This window comes from Erinaceus europaeus, chromosome 3 (assembly GCF_950295315.1).
Source record: "Erinaceus europaeus chromosome 3, mEriEur2.1, whole genome shotgun sequence".
Classification (NCBI taxonomy): domain Eukaryota; kingdom Metazoa; phylum Chordata; class Mammalia; order Eulipotyphla; family Erinaceidae; genus Erinaceus; species Erinaceus europaeus.
This window is the reverse complement of record NC_080164.1, coordinates 177,867,902-177,885,481: the sequence shown is the minus strand read 5'-3', so window position 1 is coordinate 177,885,481 and position 17,580 is coordinate 177,867,902. Positions and strand designations below refer to the sequence as shown.

The following is a 17,580-nucleotide window of genomic DNA, read 5'->3' as shown; positions in this document are numbered from 1 at the left end:
ACATTTTGGACCAGATAGTTGGGGGGGGGGGTACTGTGCATTATATGACCTTTATCCACTAGATGTCAATAGCACATTTCCTCTAGTTACAACTAAAAGGTCCTCAAACTTTGCTAATTGTTCCCTTAAGGCAACATGCCCCCACAACAGAGAAACTAGATTCTTCTGCTCTCTCTCCACTGGCATCTGGACATGAGACCACCCTTCAAACCACATCTGTAAGCCCCTTAAAGTTTTTTTTAAAGAACTCGAGTGAAAATGAGGCTTCAAGGGAGAGTAGAGGTGGGTATCCTGCATGAGAATTAAGGCAGATATATCTTCAAGTAACTAACAAGAAACTGTAGGGTGTGTGGTGATTTTTCTGCAATCAACTAGTGAGGCTGGTCATACTTAGAAGTAGCTGAAGGTTGAAAAAATGTAAAAAATGTGAGAGAATAACCTTGCCAAGATCAGAAATGGGAGCCTCCACTCCTACAGGAGTGGCAGTTTTCTCTGCCATGTGAAAGCATATGCAGTCATTTCAAATTATGCTTCAACATCTCTAAATAAAATGAATCTCAGTGGCTTCTATTATCAAAAGTTCAGGCAGCTCGCTTAGGAAAGAAGACAAGATGACTGTGAAATGAGAAGAAAGTATGGCACTATGAAATGTGTTGGAAATCACAGCCCTGGGGGAAGAAAATAAAAGTGCTTTACTATCTGTAAAATAAAAATAGGCTCTGTGGCCAACATACTGCAGTTAAATGAGTGTTTCCCTTTTCTGCTGAAATAGGAGACTGGACATCCTGGAGGTCATGTCACATTTCAGGGGGAGATGGAGAGAAGTCAGCCAATCTCAGGCTATAAGTGAAAGCTGGAAGATCTCGGCCTAAAAGAATGTAGGGATTCTTTGGTTTCCAAGGTGAGTCATACATTAGTGATGTGTGTTTTCTTCTTTTCTTTTTTTTTTTTATTAAATATGTATTTATTTATTCCCTTTTGTTGCCCTTGTTGTTTTATTGTTATAGTTATTACTGTCATTGTTATTGATGTCATTGTTGGATAGGACAGAGAGAAATGGAGAGATGAGGGACAGGGGGAGAGAAAGATAGACACCTGCAGAACTGTTTCACTGCTTATGAAGCAACTCCCCTGCAGGTGGGAAGCCAGGGGCTCGAACTGGGATCCTTATGCCAGTCCTTGTGTTTTGCGCCACCTGCGCTTAACCAGCTGCGCTACCGCCCAACTCCCCTTTTTTTTTTTTTTTTTGACTCCAGGGTTATCTGGGACTCAGTGCCTGCACTACAAATCCACTGCTCCAATGGCTTTTCTTTTCTTTTTTTTTTTAATAGGACAGAGAGAAATTGAGAGAGAATGGGAAGATAGGGAGGGAGACAGAAAGATAGACACCTGCAGACAGACCTGTTTCACTGCTTGCAAGGCCACCCACCTGCAGGCGGGGAACCAGGAGCTCAAACCCGGGTTCTTGAGCTTCGTACTATGTGTGTGCGCTTAACCCGGTGTACCACCACCCAACTTCCAAAATGTGATTTCCATTGTGATGTATCGTGTTTCTTTCATGGAGAATGAATCAGCCACAATCAGAAAACTCCAAGAATCCAGCAGGAATGACTCTTCCATCTAAAGCTGAAACCTGGTTCCATGGGGCCAGGTGGGAAGCATGTTTTAGTCACTAAATGACCTAAACAAAATACTGTTAAGACAATATGGATAATGGTCTCATCGCATGGAAAAATCTATCGTTTTTCCACACTTATTACAAGGTCTTAATGCCCCAAAGAGATCATAGATATGTCATGCTTTAGTTCCACAGTGCTTGAAGGCATTAATATATCTCTCCACTTTAAAGGTATAGTAATTAAAAAAAAAAAACATGTGTCTAGACAGAAGTTGAGAAATAATAACAGAAGAGGAAACGCAAAGCAGAACTTGGACTGGTTTTGGTGTATTGCACCAAAGTACAGAACTCAGAGGGGAGTGGGTGGACTTTCAGGTCCTGGTGCTGATGGTGGAGGAGGACCTAGGCAGAGGGTTAGGGTGTTTTGCTGAAAGTAGAGAAATTTTACATATGTATCAATGACTGTATTTACTGTTTACTGTAAATCATTAGTTCTCTCCATAAATAATAATAACAAAACGTATATGTCCTCATTATCTAATTTATTTCTAAGTTCCTTATGACATACCTGTTACCTATCACTACTAGACTATTATTTATGCATAATAACTTACTATTGATAAGTATTACAGTTTGGTCATTATTTTGTTGAGTAATATGCCCACTACAGTTTCTATTGATGCATAACAAATGGTTTCCAAATGGGATTATCTAACACAATTGCTTTGAACTACAGATGGATTCTGAGTTGTGGGAAATTGAAGAAAAGGGCTATTTCTTAAAAATACAAATATACAAAAGCTGAACAATGAAGAATTGTTAAACCTATTTTTTTAGTTATTTTTATTTTACTTATTATTTATTCCCTTTTGTTGCCCTTATTGTTTTATTGTTGTAATTATTATTGATGTCATCATTGTTGGATAGGACAGAGAGAAATGGAGAGAGGAGGGGAAGACAGAGAGGGGGAGAGAAAGATATACACCTGCAGACCTGCTTCACCACTTGTGAAGCTACACCCCTGAAGGTGGGGAGCCGGGGGCTCGAACTGGGATCCTTATGCCAGTCCTTGTGCTTTGTACCACCTGCGCTTAACCTGCTGCTCTACTGCCTGACTTCCTTAAAATCTAATCTTTACCCTCCAGGATTATCGCTGGGGCTTGGTGCCTGCACTACAAATCCACTGCTCCTGGAGGCCATTTTTTCACATTTTTGTTGCCCTTGTTGTTGTTATTGTTGTTATTGCTGTTGTTGTTGTTAGATAAGACAGAAGGAAATTGAGAGAGTAGGGGAAGACAGAGAAAGAGAAAGACAGGCACCTGCAGACCTGCTTCACTGCAACTTCCTCCCACCCCCGCAGATGGAAAGCCAGGGGCTCGAACCAGGATCCTTACAGCAGTCCTTGGACTTTGTTCCACATGCACTTAATCCACTGCACTACCGAACACATATACATATGTAACACTATAGCTAGTCGTTAAACACATTGAGTTACAAAGTTTCATGTCCCTTCCACAGGGAAAAGCTAAATAAAACCATTGTGAAATGTTATTTCATACTGCCCAGGCTGGTTACTGCCAAGAAAAAAAGAAAGTAGCAAGTCTTGGTAATAATGTAGGGAATTATAACCCTGATCCCTGGAATAAGAATATCATGAAAAACAGTGTGACTATTCTTCTAAAAGAAAAGCGTGGACTCCTAGATACATGCCCAAGGAACCGAAGACAGGTAAGTTAATTGTAAATCAAAATTTGATTTTAAAGAATAAATAGGAATGTCAGCATACTGATAGTTCACCTGGATAGTGCACCTGTTCCATCAAACATGTGATCCTAGTTCAGGCCTCACCCCCAGTGCACTGGTGAAAGCTTCAGTAGCTTTTTTATTTTTTTAAGTTTATCATTTCTTTAAAATTGTGTTTATTAGATAGAGGCAGAGAAATGGAGAAGGGAGGGGGAGATAGAGGAGAGAGACAGAGAGACACCTACAGACCTGCTTCATCACTCAAAAAGTTTCTCCCCCTCCCCCACAGGTGGGGACCTGGGGCTCAAACCCAGGTCCTTGTGCACAGTAATGTGAGCACCAACCGGGTGCACTACCACCTAGCCCCAGAAGCTTCAGTGCCGTGGTGTCTTCCCAGACTTCTCATTTTTCACTCTCTCTGTCCCAAACTCTATCTGAAAAAGTTAAGCCAGGGGGCTGGGTGGTGGCACTCCCAATTAGAATCGGGATCAAAGCCTCTGCCCCCACCCCCACCTGCAGGGAGGATGAAATGATTCATGAGCAGAGAAGTAGATCTTGGGCATTTTTCATTTTCTCTCCCTCTCTATTTCCCTGCCCCACTCAATTTCTTTTTGTCCTATAAAATAAAATAGAAAGAAAAAAAGAGGAGAGAAATGGCCATCAAAGTAATTGGTTCCTAGTGCCAGGACCAAGCCCTGGGGGAAAAAAAGAGAGAGAAAAAAGAAAGAAGAAAGAATGAATGAATGAAAGAAAGAAAGAGTTGTTGACCCAGAACAGTGATGCCCCAATGACGAAATGTTGGGATATTGTACAGATGGGGTTGAACATTGGCAGGGCCCACAAACCATTATATTTCCATGCAAGTATTATTTACATATCCCCCACCATGTTATCCCCTCAGCTAATTCCTGCCAGCTAAAACTATAGCAACCGCAACTAAGGAAGTTCCCAGAATGCCTTTTTCTTTTCTCCACCTTCTTCCCTAGCCAATTCCTTCCCAACTTGCCACTTCCATTTTTACCCTATAAAACCCACTGCTGTTCCTAATTTTGCCCCTTTTTTCTCTTCCACATCCCAACCTAGAGAAGGCCTGGAGAAGGGCTGGCATGCATAGCGGAGGCGGCCATTTTGCTAGCTCCACCTGGCCTAAACCCGCTGTGCTCATACCCGAATCTGGGGCATCCACATGAATAAAGATTTGCATTCCCGCTCTGCCACGAGTTCCTGGTCTCTCTCTCTCTCTCCTGCGATGCAACACCAACAACGAAACAAAAGACTTTTTTTTAAAAAAAAATCTATAAAACTGTTTTTAGCAAGAACTGCATGGGCCAAGAAGTAGCACTGTGGATAAAACATTGGACTTGCAAGAATAAGCTACTGAATTCAGTCCCTGTCATTACACATGCCAGAATGGAGTTTTGGTCTCTCTCTCTCTCTCTCTCTCTCTCTCTCTCATATGTCATTAATAAATAAAACTTCAACAAGTAAAAAAATTGAAAACAAGATCTCATATAAACACTTGCATTGAAGCTTTATTCATACACTACCCAAAAAATGGAGCTAGCCCAAGTGTCCATCAGCAGATGAAGGGATTACAAAATGCAGTGGATCTGTTCACAGCCTTCAGCTTGAATGCTGCATGGAGCAACAGATGGCAGGAATGAACTTGGAAAGCATTATTCAGAGTGGATTAAGCTAGACACAAAAGACAGAGATTGTAGATTCCACTCACATGAAATATCTAGATGAGGCAAGTCCACAGAGACAGAAAACAGATCAGAGATTACTGCTCTGGGGGTGGGGAGGTATTACTATCTAATTCATATGGAGTTTCTGTTTGGGGAGATAAAAAGTTTTGGAAATAAAGAGTGGCCTGTGACGGTTGTACAATGCTGTGAATCCAATAAATATCACTGAATTACCCAAAATAGCATTGTTATCATCATCATCGTCCACCAGGGTTATCTCTGGAAATACTCAGTATGTGCATGAATCCACTGCTCTCAATGGCCATTTATTTTATTTTTTATTATCTTTACTTATTTGATAAAGATAGCCAAATATTGAGAGGGAAGGGGGAGACAGGGTATAAGAGAGACAGAGAGACACCTGCAGCCCTGCTTCACTGCTCATGAAGCTTTTATCCTGCAAGTGTGGACCGGGGGCTTAAACCTAGGTCATTAAGCACTGTGACATGTGCACTCAATTAAGCGCATCACCACCCAGCCCCACAGCCATTTTTTCTTTTATCATCTTCTTTCTTTCTTTTTTCCTTTCCTTCTTTGTCTCTTTCTTTCTTTCCCCCCTCTCTCTTTCTTTCTTTCTTTATTTCTTTCTCTCTTTCTTTCTAGCTAGAGAGTGAAAGACAAAGAGCGACAGAGTCTGCCCTGGTGAAGCTTCCCAGGGTGGGTGCTTCCATGTGGTAAGTAGGGACTCAAACTTGAGTCTTTGGGGATGGTGTTATGGGCACTCCACAAGACAAGCCACCTCCTGGTCCCCCCCAAATGGCAAATTTGTCACATATGTTTTACTACAAAAAAAAACTAGGCGTCTCTGGACTCAAATGGTTTAATGGGGCAAGATTACAGAACAAATGTAAGAAAGAGAGAGCCTGACTTATTTTAGATTAAAATCTCTTTTATCCGTAAGAGCAACACATGAAATGTGAAACAATAGGCCAAACCATCTGAACACAAAGGAGATATATAGATACAGACATAGACATAGACATAGATGTATGTATATATATCCTTTGTAAATGCTAATGACTAGGTCTGGCATCTAGGGGCTGGGTAGTGGTGCACCTGGTTGAGCACACATGTTACTACAATGAGCAAGGACCCAGGTTTGAGTCCCCAGTTCCTTCACAAGTGGTAAAACAGTTTTGTAGGTGTTTCTTTCTCTTTCCCTCTCTATCACTCCCTTTCCATCTTGATTTCTGGCTGTCTCTAGCAAATAAATAAATTTAAAATTAAAAATGAACTAAATCTGACATCTAGAGGTTCAAGAAAAGCCTGACTTTAAAAGCCAATTTAAGAGGCAGAGGATGGAGCGTCAGTGTTCAAACACAGGGCTTGCATGTCTGAGGACCTGGATTAGATTCCTATCAGGGAATATAAACAGTGCTCTGACCAACTCCTCTAGCAATCAATAAAATATATCCTTTGAAAATGCTATTTTTAAATAACTAATCTTTGAACATTTAAAAAAACCATAAGAATGAAAACACCCTGTTAACGTAATTCACTACATTAAGAGATGAAGGATTACTTCAAAAACCTGGTGGGACATGATTCAAGACTCATTCTTGATTGAAACCTCTTTAGACTGCTAGCGACCCTTAAGGTTATAGAATGAAACCTTTGCATTTTTTATCTGAAACAAATAGACAAGAGTCACTCATTTTGAATGCATGAGAATCTTTGCAAGAGGTGATACTTTTGAACAATGCTTTCATTTCAAAAGTAATTTCAGTGTGTAGGGGAAGGTCCCACTCCTGCTAACTGGTTTAGTTTCTGGAAGCATTACACACACAGGAAGGGAGGTCACACTTAGAAGTTTCCTTAGCACAAGTCTAGTGGTCAGACCCTTCTTCCCATGAGTGTTACCCTGTCAAGCAACTGGTAAAACTGTTGAACCAAACACTGAGACTCTCTGGAACTCTGAAGAGAGGACCAGTCTATTTCTTCTGCCTTGTGGCTACCTATTAGTTAAAGAGGGTGCTTAGGAAAGTCTTCTGGAAGGACACTAGCAGCCCCGCCCTGCACCCTGTAGGGACACAGGAAGAGGGGCCAGAACCACGATGTCCGCATGGTGGCAGCATCTCCCTCTCCACCTGACTGTTGAGGCCATAAAATGCAGGTGAGTGAGTGGGCCAGGAAGTGGTACACTAAAGTCAAGGACCTGCTCAAGGATCTGGGTTCAAACCCCAGGCTCCCCGCCTGCAGGGGGGGGGACACTTGACAAGCTGTGATGCAGGTCTGCAGGTGTCTCTCAGTCTCCCCCTCCTCTCTCAATTTCTCTCTGTCTTATCCAATAAAATGGAAAAAAAAAAAAAAAAGATCACCAGGAGCACGAGATTCATAGTGCCAGCACTGAGCCTGAATAATAAACCTGGAGGCATTAATTAATTAATTAATTAATTAATCAAATGCAGATATGAGCACCTGGAGACAATGGCTAAAGTTAATCCCTTCAGGGTCCAACTTCAGCTTCTCTAGAACCCACTAAAAAAGCTAGAAGACTCAAACAGGGCCCAGGAGTCTCAGTCTCTCTCTCTCTCTCTGATCTGCATGCCTCTAAAGTTTGTAGTTTCCTCTCTTTTCTATCCCTGCTTTATCTTAATAAGTATTCATCTCCCTGAAACATGGCTGTCTCTCTAGTGATTCTTCCATATACATGTCAATCTAAGAACCCTCCCAGCAGAGCTTGGATGGGACCTTTGTGTCCTTTGCCCTGTTCCACACACACACACAGACACACACACAGACACACACACACACACACACACACACAGACACACACACACACACACACACACACACACCCTGATACAGAAACACACATGGACTAATGTGGACTTCCCTCCTTGTCTCTCCACGCAGCCTGGGGTCCGCCCTCAGCTTTGCCAGTTCAGGTACACATTCCTTTTGTGTTTCTTCAGCCATAAGTTTTTTCTTCTCCCCCTCAGCAGTTATCATGAGATTCAGCAGAGGAAGCTCTGAAATATTCAGGCCTCTGCATTCTTCTACTCTGATGCCCTGAAACACCTGTTGGCAAGAAGATAGCCTGAAACTGCCATGAACTGAGATCTTCCAGGATTTTAACTTCCTCCCCAGCATCCTCCCCGGAAATGCATGGTGACCTGTGACCCTTGTGATCCAGGGGGAGAAGGAGGGGCAGGCTCTTAGAGCCTGACCTGATTCCTGCCCAGGTTACCCCAGGTCAATCTCCCTTTGTCCTCTTGCCTCCACTGCATCCCCCTCCCCCCCCCAAGGCTGCTATTTCTTGGCTTACCCCGGCTCTTTGTGCCCCCCCACACACACACACACCTCAATAGCAAGATGTGATCTGTCTCTTTAAAAGAAAAAAAAAGCCACCCAAGCCCTGCCCTGGGAACGGGTTGCTAAGCTGGTGTTTTTGTTCAGAGACCTGGCTGCAGCTTCTAGGAAGGATCGCCCCTGACCTTTGGACTCTGAGAAGTTTGCTGGCTCCACTTTCCCTTCATCTCAGGGAGCGGCTTCTTCAAAGTGCTTTTGGCAAGTTCCTTCAGGTAAAGAGAGCTTTTCCAGAGGTTTCTGCTAGGCTCAGCGACTGTGTCCCTTCAGTGGCTCAGCTGCTGGGCAGAGTGCAGCCTCCCCACCCCATGCTCACCTGCAGACAACTGTTCTTTCAGGCTTTGCTGCTAAGCCTTATTTACAGTTTGTTGGAAATGAAAAGCGGCTTTAAAGGCTCTAAGTTGCCGCCTTGGGGTGGCAGGAAGTGCTGGTCCAGCCCTGGAGTAAGAGCTCTCCTAGCCAGGCCCTGTTCCCTTCCCAGATCTCCCTGCCATCCTGCCACATTCCTGTCTTCTGTCGTCCAGGGAGGAAGTGTTTACAACATCCTGCCTTGCTGGAACCTTTAGTCTGCTAGTGCAGACTTCACTGTCCTAGGCTTCAGAGGAAGGGTTGTTTTAGGCAAAAGTTGAGCAGCAAATCCCTTTCCTAATGGTGGCAAGAGAATCTGTTCTGTAATTACAGTGGATGGCTTCCCTTCATTGCCAAGAGACACTGAAAGAGGTTGGGGGGGGCGGGGGCAGAAATGGGAGCCTGATTGCATTGCCCTGTAACCTTTTTCTGCACATAATGGCCTGTTTGCCAGAGCAAAATTGCTCTGCATCCCAAGGCTCACGCATTTGAACACTCCTGGAGTTTCAACACTGCACCAGACTCCACACTTGAGCAAAGAGTATGCAAAAATGAACTTAGTCAGGGCAGACGTGTGGGGCTGATAGGAGGGCAGTCCTAAATACAGGTTAGAAAAAAAGAGTGCAATGGGCCAAGACTTAGAAAAGACTCAGAACGTGGTGGATTCCATCTAGGGAGGCTTTAGCTTTATCCTGGTGATAAAACGGGAGATATGGTAGCAGGAGGGAACAGGACAAAAGGACACAGAAGTCCCCTCCAAGTGCCACTGGTAGAGTTCCAGGCTCATATCTATGGAGAAGAATCACAAGAGTGACAGCCATGTTTCAGAGAAACAAGCCTTTGTTGAGATAAAGCAGGGCTAGAAAAGAGAGGGGAAGGGGCTGGTTGTTGGCACACTTGGATAAGCACACATTACAGTGCGTAAGGACCCAAGTTCAAATCTCTGAGAGAGAGAGAGAGAGAAATATGTCTCAGATAGAAGGCAGGGCTCCAAGGCTACATAGCTGATAGGCTGAGAAGGAATTTGAATCCAGGTCCATATGTCTTTTTATAAGAACCTTACTCGCTCTGCAAACCCAGGTCTGTCTGTGCTGGAAGTGTGCCCCTAGTGTGTTATGGTCATGTGCTTGGAACCCATCCTGCAGTCCTCAGGGGCCCTCACTCCCTTTCCCGCCTCCCCTAGGATTTGTCACAAGAGCCTCAGGGTGTGACTCTGACCTTTTGGTGGCCCTCAGGATGGCCCATTTATTGGAGTGAAGGTCTCAGTACTTCCCTTGAAGGATGGCTTGGGTTTTCTGCATTGAGTAAAAGAAAGACAGGTCAATCCATTTTCCCAGCCTGCCTCTCTCTTTCCCTAGTGGGGCAGGGTTCTGGGGAATCTGAGCTCCAGGACACATTGGTGAGGTTGTCTGTCCAGGGAAGTCAGGTTGGCATCATGCTAGCATCTGGAACTTGGTGGCTGAAATGAGAGTTAATATATAAAGCTAAACAAAATGACCTTGGGTCCATACTCCCAGAGGGATAAAGAATAGGAATGCTATCAAGGCAGGGGATGGGATACGGAGTTCTGGTGGTGGGAATTATGTGGAGTTGTGCCCCTCTTATCCTATGGTTTTGTCAGTGTTTCCTCTTTATAAATAAAATAAAATTAAATTTTTAAAAAAAAGAAGAAATTTCTTGCATTGACCGGAAGCAGCCGAGACGCCCCTCCTACATTGTCCACTGTAAATATCTCCAGAATTGGGAGCTTAGATTAGTGACTGATGTCATTACCAAAGCAGTACTAATCAGTGACACAGAAGTGGAGAGGCAGGAGGGAAGGATCTGGAGTCACAGACTTGGGGGGTCAGACTGAATGTAACAGGCTGTGACAGCCCCAGGCAGATCGCAGGATCTGTCAGTGATTAACCTCAGAGGAAACCTCTGTCTCCTCCTGTGTAAGGTGATGTGAACATGACCAAACTGGAAGTGCTATTATGAAACCTAGACTGAAGGGCCTAGAAGATGGTTCAGCAGGTAGAGTGCATGCCTTAGTATGGATCTGGTCCTGGCTTCAACCATGGGCACCACGCAGCGTCCACAGAATTCCAGGAAACATGGAGCAGAGCTTTGCCTGTTCTCTCTTTCTTTCAAAATATAAAATAAAATAAATGGTCCAAGAGGGAACTCAGTGGCATCACAGATGTGTGAGGCCCTGGATTTGCTTCCCAGCACGAAAATTAATAATAATGATGACAATGATGATGATGATAGGTAGCAGCACACCCAGTTGAATGGACATGCTACAAGGTACAAGGATACAGGTTCAAGCCCCCTTGTTCCCACCTGAAGGGGGAAGGTTCCCAAGCAGTGAAGCAGGGCTGCAGGTGTTTGTCTATCTCCCTCTCTATTTCCCCTTTCTCTCTCAATTCCTCTCTGTCTCTATCCAATAAATAAATTTAACATTTGGAAAAAATAATAATAAAGAAATATACAAAGGCTCAAGTTAATCTTCACTCAGAATTCTTATTGTGGTGTTGCAGATAGTAATCTCTTGGTGGGGCTCAGTGCAGACGCTGTTAACCAGAGCAAATGGAACTTGAGTGGCGTTGACTCATCTCTGCTTAGCTAGGGAGTTCATAAAATAATAATAATAATAATAAATTCAGGTGTCGTTTGATTCCCTCAGAAACTCATTCAAAGGTAATGATGAAGAAAGGAGGAGAAAACAATCAACCCATTCCATTTTTTTTTAATTTTCTGTTTCTTTCCTATATAACATGTTAAATGAAATGGGACTCATTTTCAGATTATTAAAATACTTCCCAGCGATGTTTTCCAGCGGATAATTACCAGACTTGTTGAGATTTTGCTTTTGGTTTTTTTGTGGCCTTCAGCATTTCATTCATCCCTTTCCCCCTCTAAATGACACCCCCACTCTGAATGCTTTGAGCTGGTTTCAAAGCTTCTCTATGTTCTGGTAACCTATGAGGAGGTTTGGGTGGAGAGAGTTCATCTTCAGATGTCTTATTCCCTCGAACATGTTAACTTCCCACTAGATCCAGAGAGACCTTGAACTTCTTTTTTTTTTAATTTTATTGATTTATTTTATTCCCTTTTTTGTTTCCCTTGTTTTATTGCTGTGGTTATTATTGCTGTTGTTATTGATGTCCTCATTATTGGATAGGACAGAGAGAAATGGAGAGAGGAGGGGAAGACCCCCCTGCAGATGGGGAGCCGGGGGCTCAAACCGGAATCCTTACGCAGGTCCTTGTGTCTCAAGCCACCTGCACTTAACCCGCTGCGCTACCCTACCGCCTGACTCCCTGACCTTGAACTTCTTAGGTGAGCTGCTTTGATAACCTCATCTCAGTTAAGATTTCAGTTCTGGGGGTCAGGTGGTGGCGCACCTTGTTAAGAGTACACATTACAGCACACAAGGACCCAGGTTCAAGCCCCTGGTCCCCACCTGCAGGGGGAAAGCTTCATGAGTGGTGAAGCATGGCTGCAGGTGTCTCTCTCTTTCCTTCCATCCTCTCAATTTCTATATATCCAATAAAAAGTAAATAAATAAATAAATAAATAAAAGTAAAATAAGAAAGATTTCAGTTCTGAGGGGCCAGGCGGTGGCTCACCCGGCTAAGCTCACACATTACAGTGCGCAAGGACCCCAGTTCAAGCCCCTGGTCCCCACTTGTAGAGGGAAAAGCTTCACTAGTGGTGAAGCAGGTGTCTCTCTGTCTCTCTCACTCACTATCTACCCCTCCCCTCTCAGTTTTTCTCTGTCTTTACTCAATAATACATAAATTGATAAATATTTTTAAATTTTCAGTTCTGGGTGGTGGTTGACCTGGCTGAGCACAGATGTAACCATATGCAAGAACTTGGGTTCAAGCCCCTGGTCTCTGCCTATAAGGAAACTTTAAGAGTAAGGAAGCAGTGCTGCAGATGTCTCCTCTCTATCTTTCTATCTTCCCCTTCCAGCTCAGTTTCTGTCTCTATCCAATAAGTAAATACATAAATATAATATTTAAAAAATCCAGAGGCTAGCATGATGCTGACCAGACTTCCCTTGACAGACAACCCCAACAATGTGTCCTGGAGCTCCGCTTCCCCAGAGCTCTTCCCCACTAGGGAAAGAGAGAGACAGACTGGGAGTATGGATCAACCAGTCAAAGCCCATGTTCAGCAGGGAAGCAATTACAGAAGCCAGACCTTCCATCTTCTGCATCCCACAATGACCTTGGGTCCATACTCCCAGAGGGATAAAGAACAGGACAGCTATTGGGGGAGGGGATGGGATTTGGAGTTCTGATGGTGGGAATTATGTGGAGTTGTACCCCTCTTATCCTATGGTTTAGTCAATGTTTCCTTTTTATAAATAAAAAACTTTTAAAAATAAAATAGAAAAAAATCATTTTAAGGTGTAGGCAGTGGCAAACCAGATTAAGCACACATATTACAAAGCATGAGTAGCCAGGTTCAGGCTTCTGCTCCCTACCTGCAAGGGGTCTACTTACCAAGCAGTGAATCAAGTCTGCAGGGGTCTATCTTTCTCTATCTTCCCATCCTTTTTCAATTCCCCTCTATCTTAGCTAGTAAAAGTTAGAAAGGAAAAAAGAAAGGAAAAAATGGCTGCTGGGAGTGCTGGATCCATAGTGCTATCACTGAGCCCCCGCGATAATCCTGGTGGCAATAAAATTTTTTTTTTTAAGTTTCAAAAAAGATTTCAGGTTCATGGATACTAGTAAGGGCTTATGAATTGTCAACCCTGGTTATTTTCTCCTCTGTCCTCTCATGTAATCTTCACAGAAGCCCCTTTAAATTATAAGCATCTTGATTCAGGGAAAGCCACTTTTGAGAATCACTCAGCTCAAAGGCTTTATCCTCAAGTCAGGCAGCTTCATACTTACCAACAGTAAGAAAGAAAGTTTCTTTTTTTTAAATTTATTTCTTTATTGGGGAATTAATGTTTTACATTCAACAGTAAATACAATAGTTTGTACATGCATAACATTCCCCAGTTTCCCATTCAACAATACAACCCCACTATGTCATTTATCATCCTTCATGGACCTGTATTCTCCCCACCCACCCACCCCAGAGTCTTTTACTTTGGTGTAATACTCCAATTCCATTTCAGGTTCTACTTATGTTTTCTTTTCTGATCTTGTTTTTCAACTTTTGCCTGAGAGTGAGATCATCCCATATTCATCCTTCTGTTTCTGACTCAACATGATTATTTCACTCAACATGATTTTTTCAAGGTCCATCCAAGATCGGCTGAAAACGGTGAAGTCACCATTTTTTACAGCTGAGTAGTATTCCATTGTGTATATATACCACAACTTGCTCAGCCACTCATCTGTTGTTAGACACCTGGGCTTCTTCCAGGTTTTGGCTATTACAAATTGTGCTGCCAAGAACATATGTGTACACAGATCTTTTTGGATGGATGTGTTGGGTTCCTTAGGATATATCCCTAGGAGAGGAATTGCAGGATCATAGGGTAGGTCCATTTCTAGCCTTCTGAGAGTTCTCCAGACTGTTCTCCACAGAGGTTGGACCAATTTACATTCCCACCAGCAGTGCAGGCAGGTTCCTTTGACCCCACACCCTCTCCAGCATTTGCTGCTGTTACCTTTTCTGATGTATGACATTCTCACAGGAGTGAAGTGATATGTCATTGTTGTCTTGATTTGCATTTCTCTGACAATTAGAGACTTGGAGCATTTTTTCATGTGTTTCTCTGCCTTTTGGATCTCTTCTGTGACGAATATTCTGTCCATGTCCTCTCTGCATGTTTGGATGGGGTTGTATGTTGTCTTGTTGTTGAGTTTGGCGAGCTCTTTATATATGTTGGTTATTTAACTCTTATCTGATGTATGGCATGTAAAGATCTTCTCCCATTCTGTGAGGGGCCTCTTGGTTTGGGTAGTGCTTTCTTTTGCTGTGAAGAAGCTTTTTAATTTGACGTAGTCCCATAGGTTTATACTTGCCTTAGTCTTCTTTGTAATTGAATGCCTTTCATTGAAAATGTAGAAACAAAGTTTCTGCTTCCAAAATGTCTGACTCTTTCTCTGTCCTCCCCCGACACCCATCAGGAAACAGCCACTGCCTTCAGTATGAATCCCAAGGAAGAAAAAGTGAAAATAATTACAGAGGTAAGTGCTGGCTTAGATGTCCCCTACATGCTTGCGTGTGTTCACCTACTTATCCCTGTTTAGAAGGAAGCGAATCCGGTGACAGAGGAGAGGGAGCACTATGTGCTAGATAAGGTGAGCAGAGTCTGTATTCCAGGGCCACCCCCTCTATTGAGAGTTATTCCACTGGCAAAGGATAAGTAGAAAGCAAAAAAAAAATTACCTGGCTTCTCTCAAATTCGTTTTTTTTAATACATTTTAAATTTTTTTTAATTATTTTTATTTATTTATGGGATAGAGTCAGCCAGAAGTCAAGAGGGAAGGGGGATAAAGAGGGAGAGAGAGACAGAGAGATATCTGTAGCTCCGCTTCACCACTCGTAAAGCTTTCCCCCTGCAGGTGGGGACCAGGTGCTTGAACCCAGGTCCTTAAGCATTGTAATACATGTACTTAACCAGGTGCGCCACCCCCCAGTCCCTCAAATCCGCTTTTCTTAAAATATTTATTTTATTTATTTATTCCCTTTTGTTGCCCTTGTTGCTTTATTGTTGTAGTTATCGTTGTTGGATAGGACAGAGAGAAATGGAGAGAGGAGGGGAAGACAGAGAGGAGGAGAGAAAGATAGACACCTGCAGACCTGCTTCACCGCCTGTGAAGCGACTCCCCTGCAGGTGGGGAGCCGGGGTTCGAACCGGGATCCTTATGCCAGTCCTTGCGCTTTGCACCACCTGTGCTTAACCTGCTGCGCTACAGCCCGACTCCCCCTCAAATCCACTTTAAGCCAAGAAGAATTTGCACTTGAACTGGGACCTGCATTTTGACACCTCTCATGATCTAGGTTGGCAAGAGGCAGAGCTAAAATCACCTGTTCCCTAGTGGGTCCTGAGCCATTGCTGAAGATCTGTCCAAGTGAGGAGGGGGTTACAGTCAGAGGATGAGTCGGAGAGGTCACACAGGCTGAGATTACCAAACCCAGCACACTGCCTGGCTGGGACCTTGGTTGCCTCATTTGTAATGATATTCAAATATATATATAATTTTATTTATTTATTTATTTGTTAGAGACTGAGAAACATAGAGAAAGGAGAGGGGATAGAGAGGGAAAGAGATGGAGAAATACCTGCAACCCTACTTCTCCATTTATGAAGCTGTCCCCCTGCAGGTGGGGACCAGGGTCTTGAACCTGGGTCCCTGCACACTGTCATGTGAGCATTCAACCAGATGCTCCACTGCCTGCCCCACCCCCTATTTTTTTAAATGAGAGATAGATACAAAGAAAAAGACACACCAAGAGAGATAGACTAGAAAACTGTTGGGCTCTGGCATGTGGTGGTATAAGGGACTGAACCTGAGACTTTGAAACCTCAGACATGAGATGGTTTTTGCAGAACTATTATGCCATCTCCTCCCACCTGTTCATGGCCTTTCTAACCCCAACAACCAGGGGCAGGGATCTGCAGAAAGAAACCTGCATAGCATTTCTTTGAAGTGTTTTACCACATCATTAAAATCCATGCTTTGTGTTCCAAAGTCTGCTCTGACATAAAAACCACAACAATAATAGTAATCATCCCAATTTGAAATAATTTCAAGTAACTATCTGGAGATTCTGTATTGATCTTGCAATGGGCTTTATACTCCAAGGTGCCCCAGATTAGAAAAGCTTAACGCTTCAACCATTTAGAGTGCTCTTAACATTTTTTTTTGATACAAACTTGCATACCTGTGATGTGAAACAAGAGAATGAGCCCTAAGCCAATGGAAGATGTCTTCCTTTTCTTATCTTTTCTAATAGTGATTTAATATTGATTTACAAAATTACATATCCACAGTAGTAAAATTCCATGCCATTCCCACCACCAGAGTTCTGAAATCCCAATCCCTCCATTGCAAGCCAAAGCTTGCAGGTGTTGGGCAGTACACCAGCTCCACCCTGCAGGCTGCAAACATGAGCTATCATCTCTACAACTACCTATCTACATTTGTACATAATTACCCCTTTTCTTCCAGGTCCAGTCCTCTCTTCCCCTCCAAGCCACTCATGACCCTATTACTATATCTAAACATCCCTCTCTTTTTCCTCCTTTCTCTCTGAGTCTTGAAGAAGGTGGAATTGAGAGCTCTCTATTCCTCTTCCTCCTATCACTTCTCCCGCACTGGGAGTATGGATCAAGATTGTCTTTGAGGTGTAGAAGGTAGGAGGTCTGGCTTCTGTAATTGCTTCTCTGCTGGACATGGGCATTGGCAGGTCGATCCATTTCCCCAGCCTGTTTCTATCTCTCCTTAGTGGGATAGAGCTCTGGAGAGGCGAAGTTCCAGGACACATTGATGAGACTGTCTGCCCAGAGAAGTCAGGATGAAATCATGGTAGCATCTGCAAATTGGTCTCTGGAAGACAGCAGGACATAAAATGAGACAAAATAGTTCATGAACGGGAACCAAGAAGTTGGGACAGACCAGATAAGATTAGGGATTAAGGTGAAAGGAAGCTAGGAAATTCATTTGAGACACATCTCTAGCTAACAGGAAGTTAGATAAAAATATTGTCTGAGAAAACGGTGTCAGAGTAGAGAAGAGGGCTAGAAAGTTGGATTAGGGGATGTGTCCCTTTGCAAAAAGATCACCCAAGAGTTCCTTGACATTGAGGCCTCTATGATGGTTTAACATAGTCCCTAGGTCCCTGCTGGCTGTA

The 17,580-nt window shown here is 43.3% G+C and overlaps 1 protein-coding gene across 2 annotated transcripts in view; it reads left to right on the top strand.

Moving 5' to 3' along the window:
- Positions 1 to 8,495: 8,495 nt before the first annotated feature.
- CC2D2A (coiled-coil and C2 domain containing 2A) overlaps positions 8,496 to 17,580 on the top strand; it is a 124,446-nt gene continuing 115,361 nt past the window's right edge. Inside the window, exons 1-2 of one of the 2 annotated variants that reach the window (XM_060188318.1) lie at positions 8,496 to 8,633; positions 14,850 to 14,909. In XM_060188318.1, coding sequence (XP_060044301.1) covers positions 14,871 to 14,909 — 39 coding nt within the window. In that variant the 5' untranslated portion in view covers positions 8,496 to 8,633; positions 14,850 to 14,870. Of the gene's footprint in view, positions 8,634 to 14,771; positions 14,910 to 17,580 lie in introns of those variants that run through there. The other variant, XM_060188317.1, reaches the window with a different exon arrangement.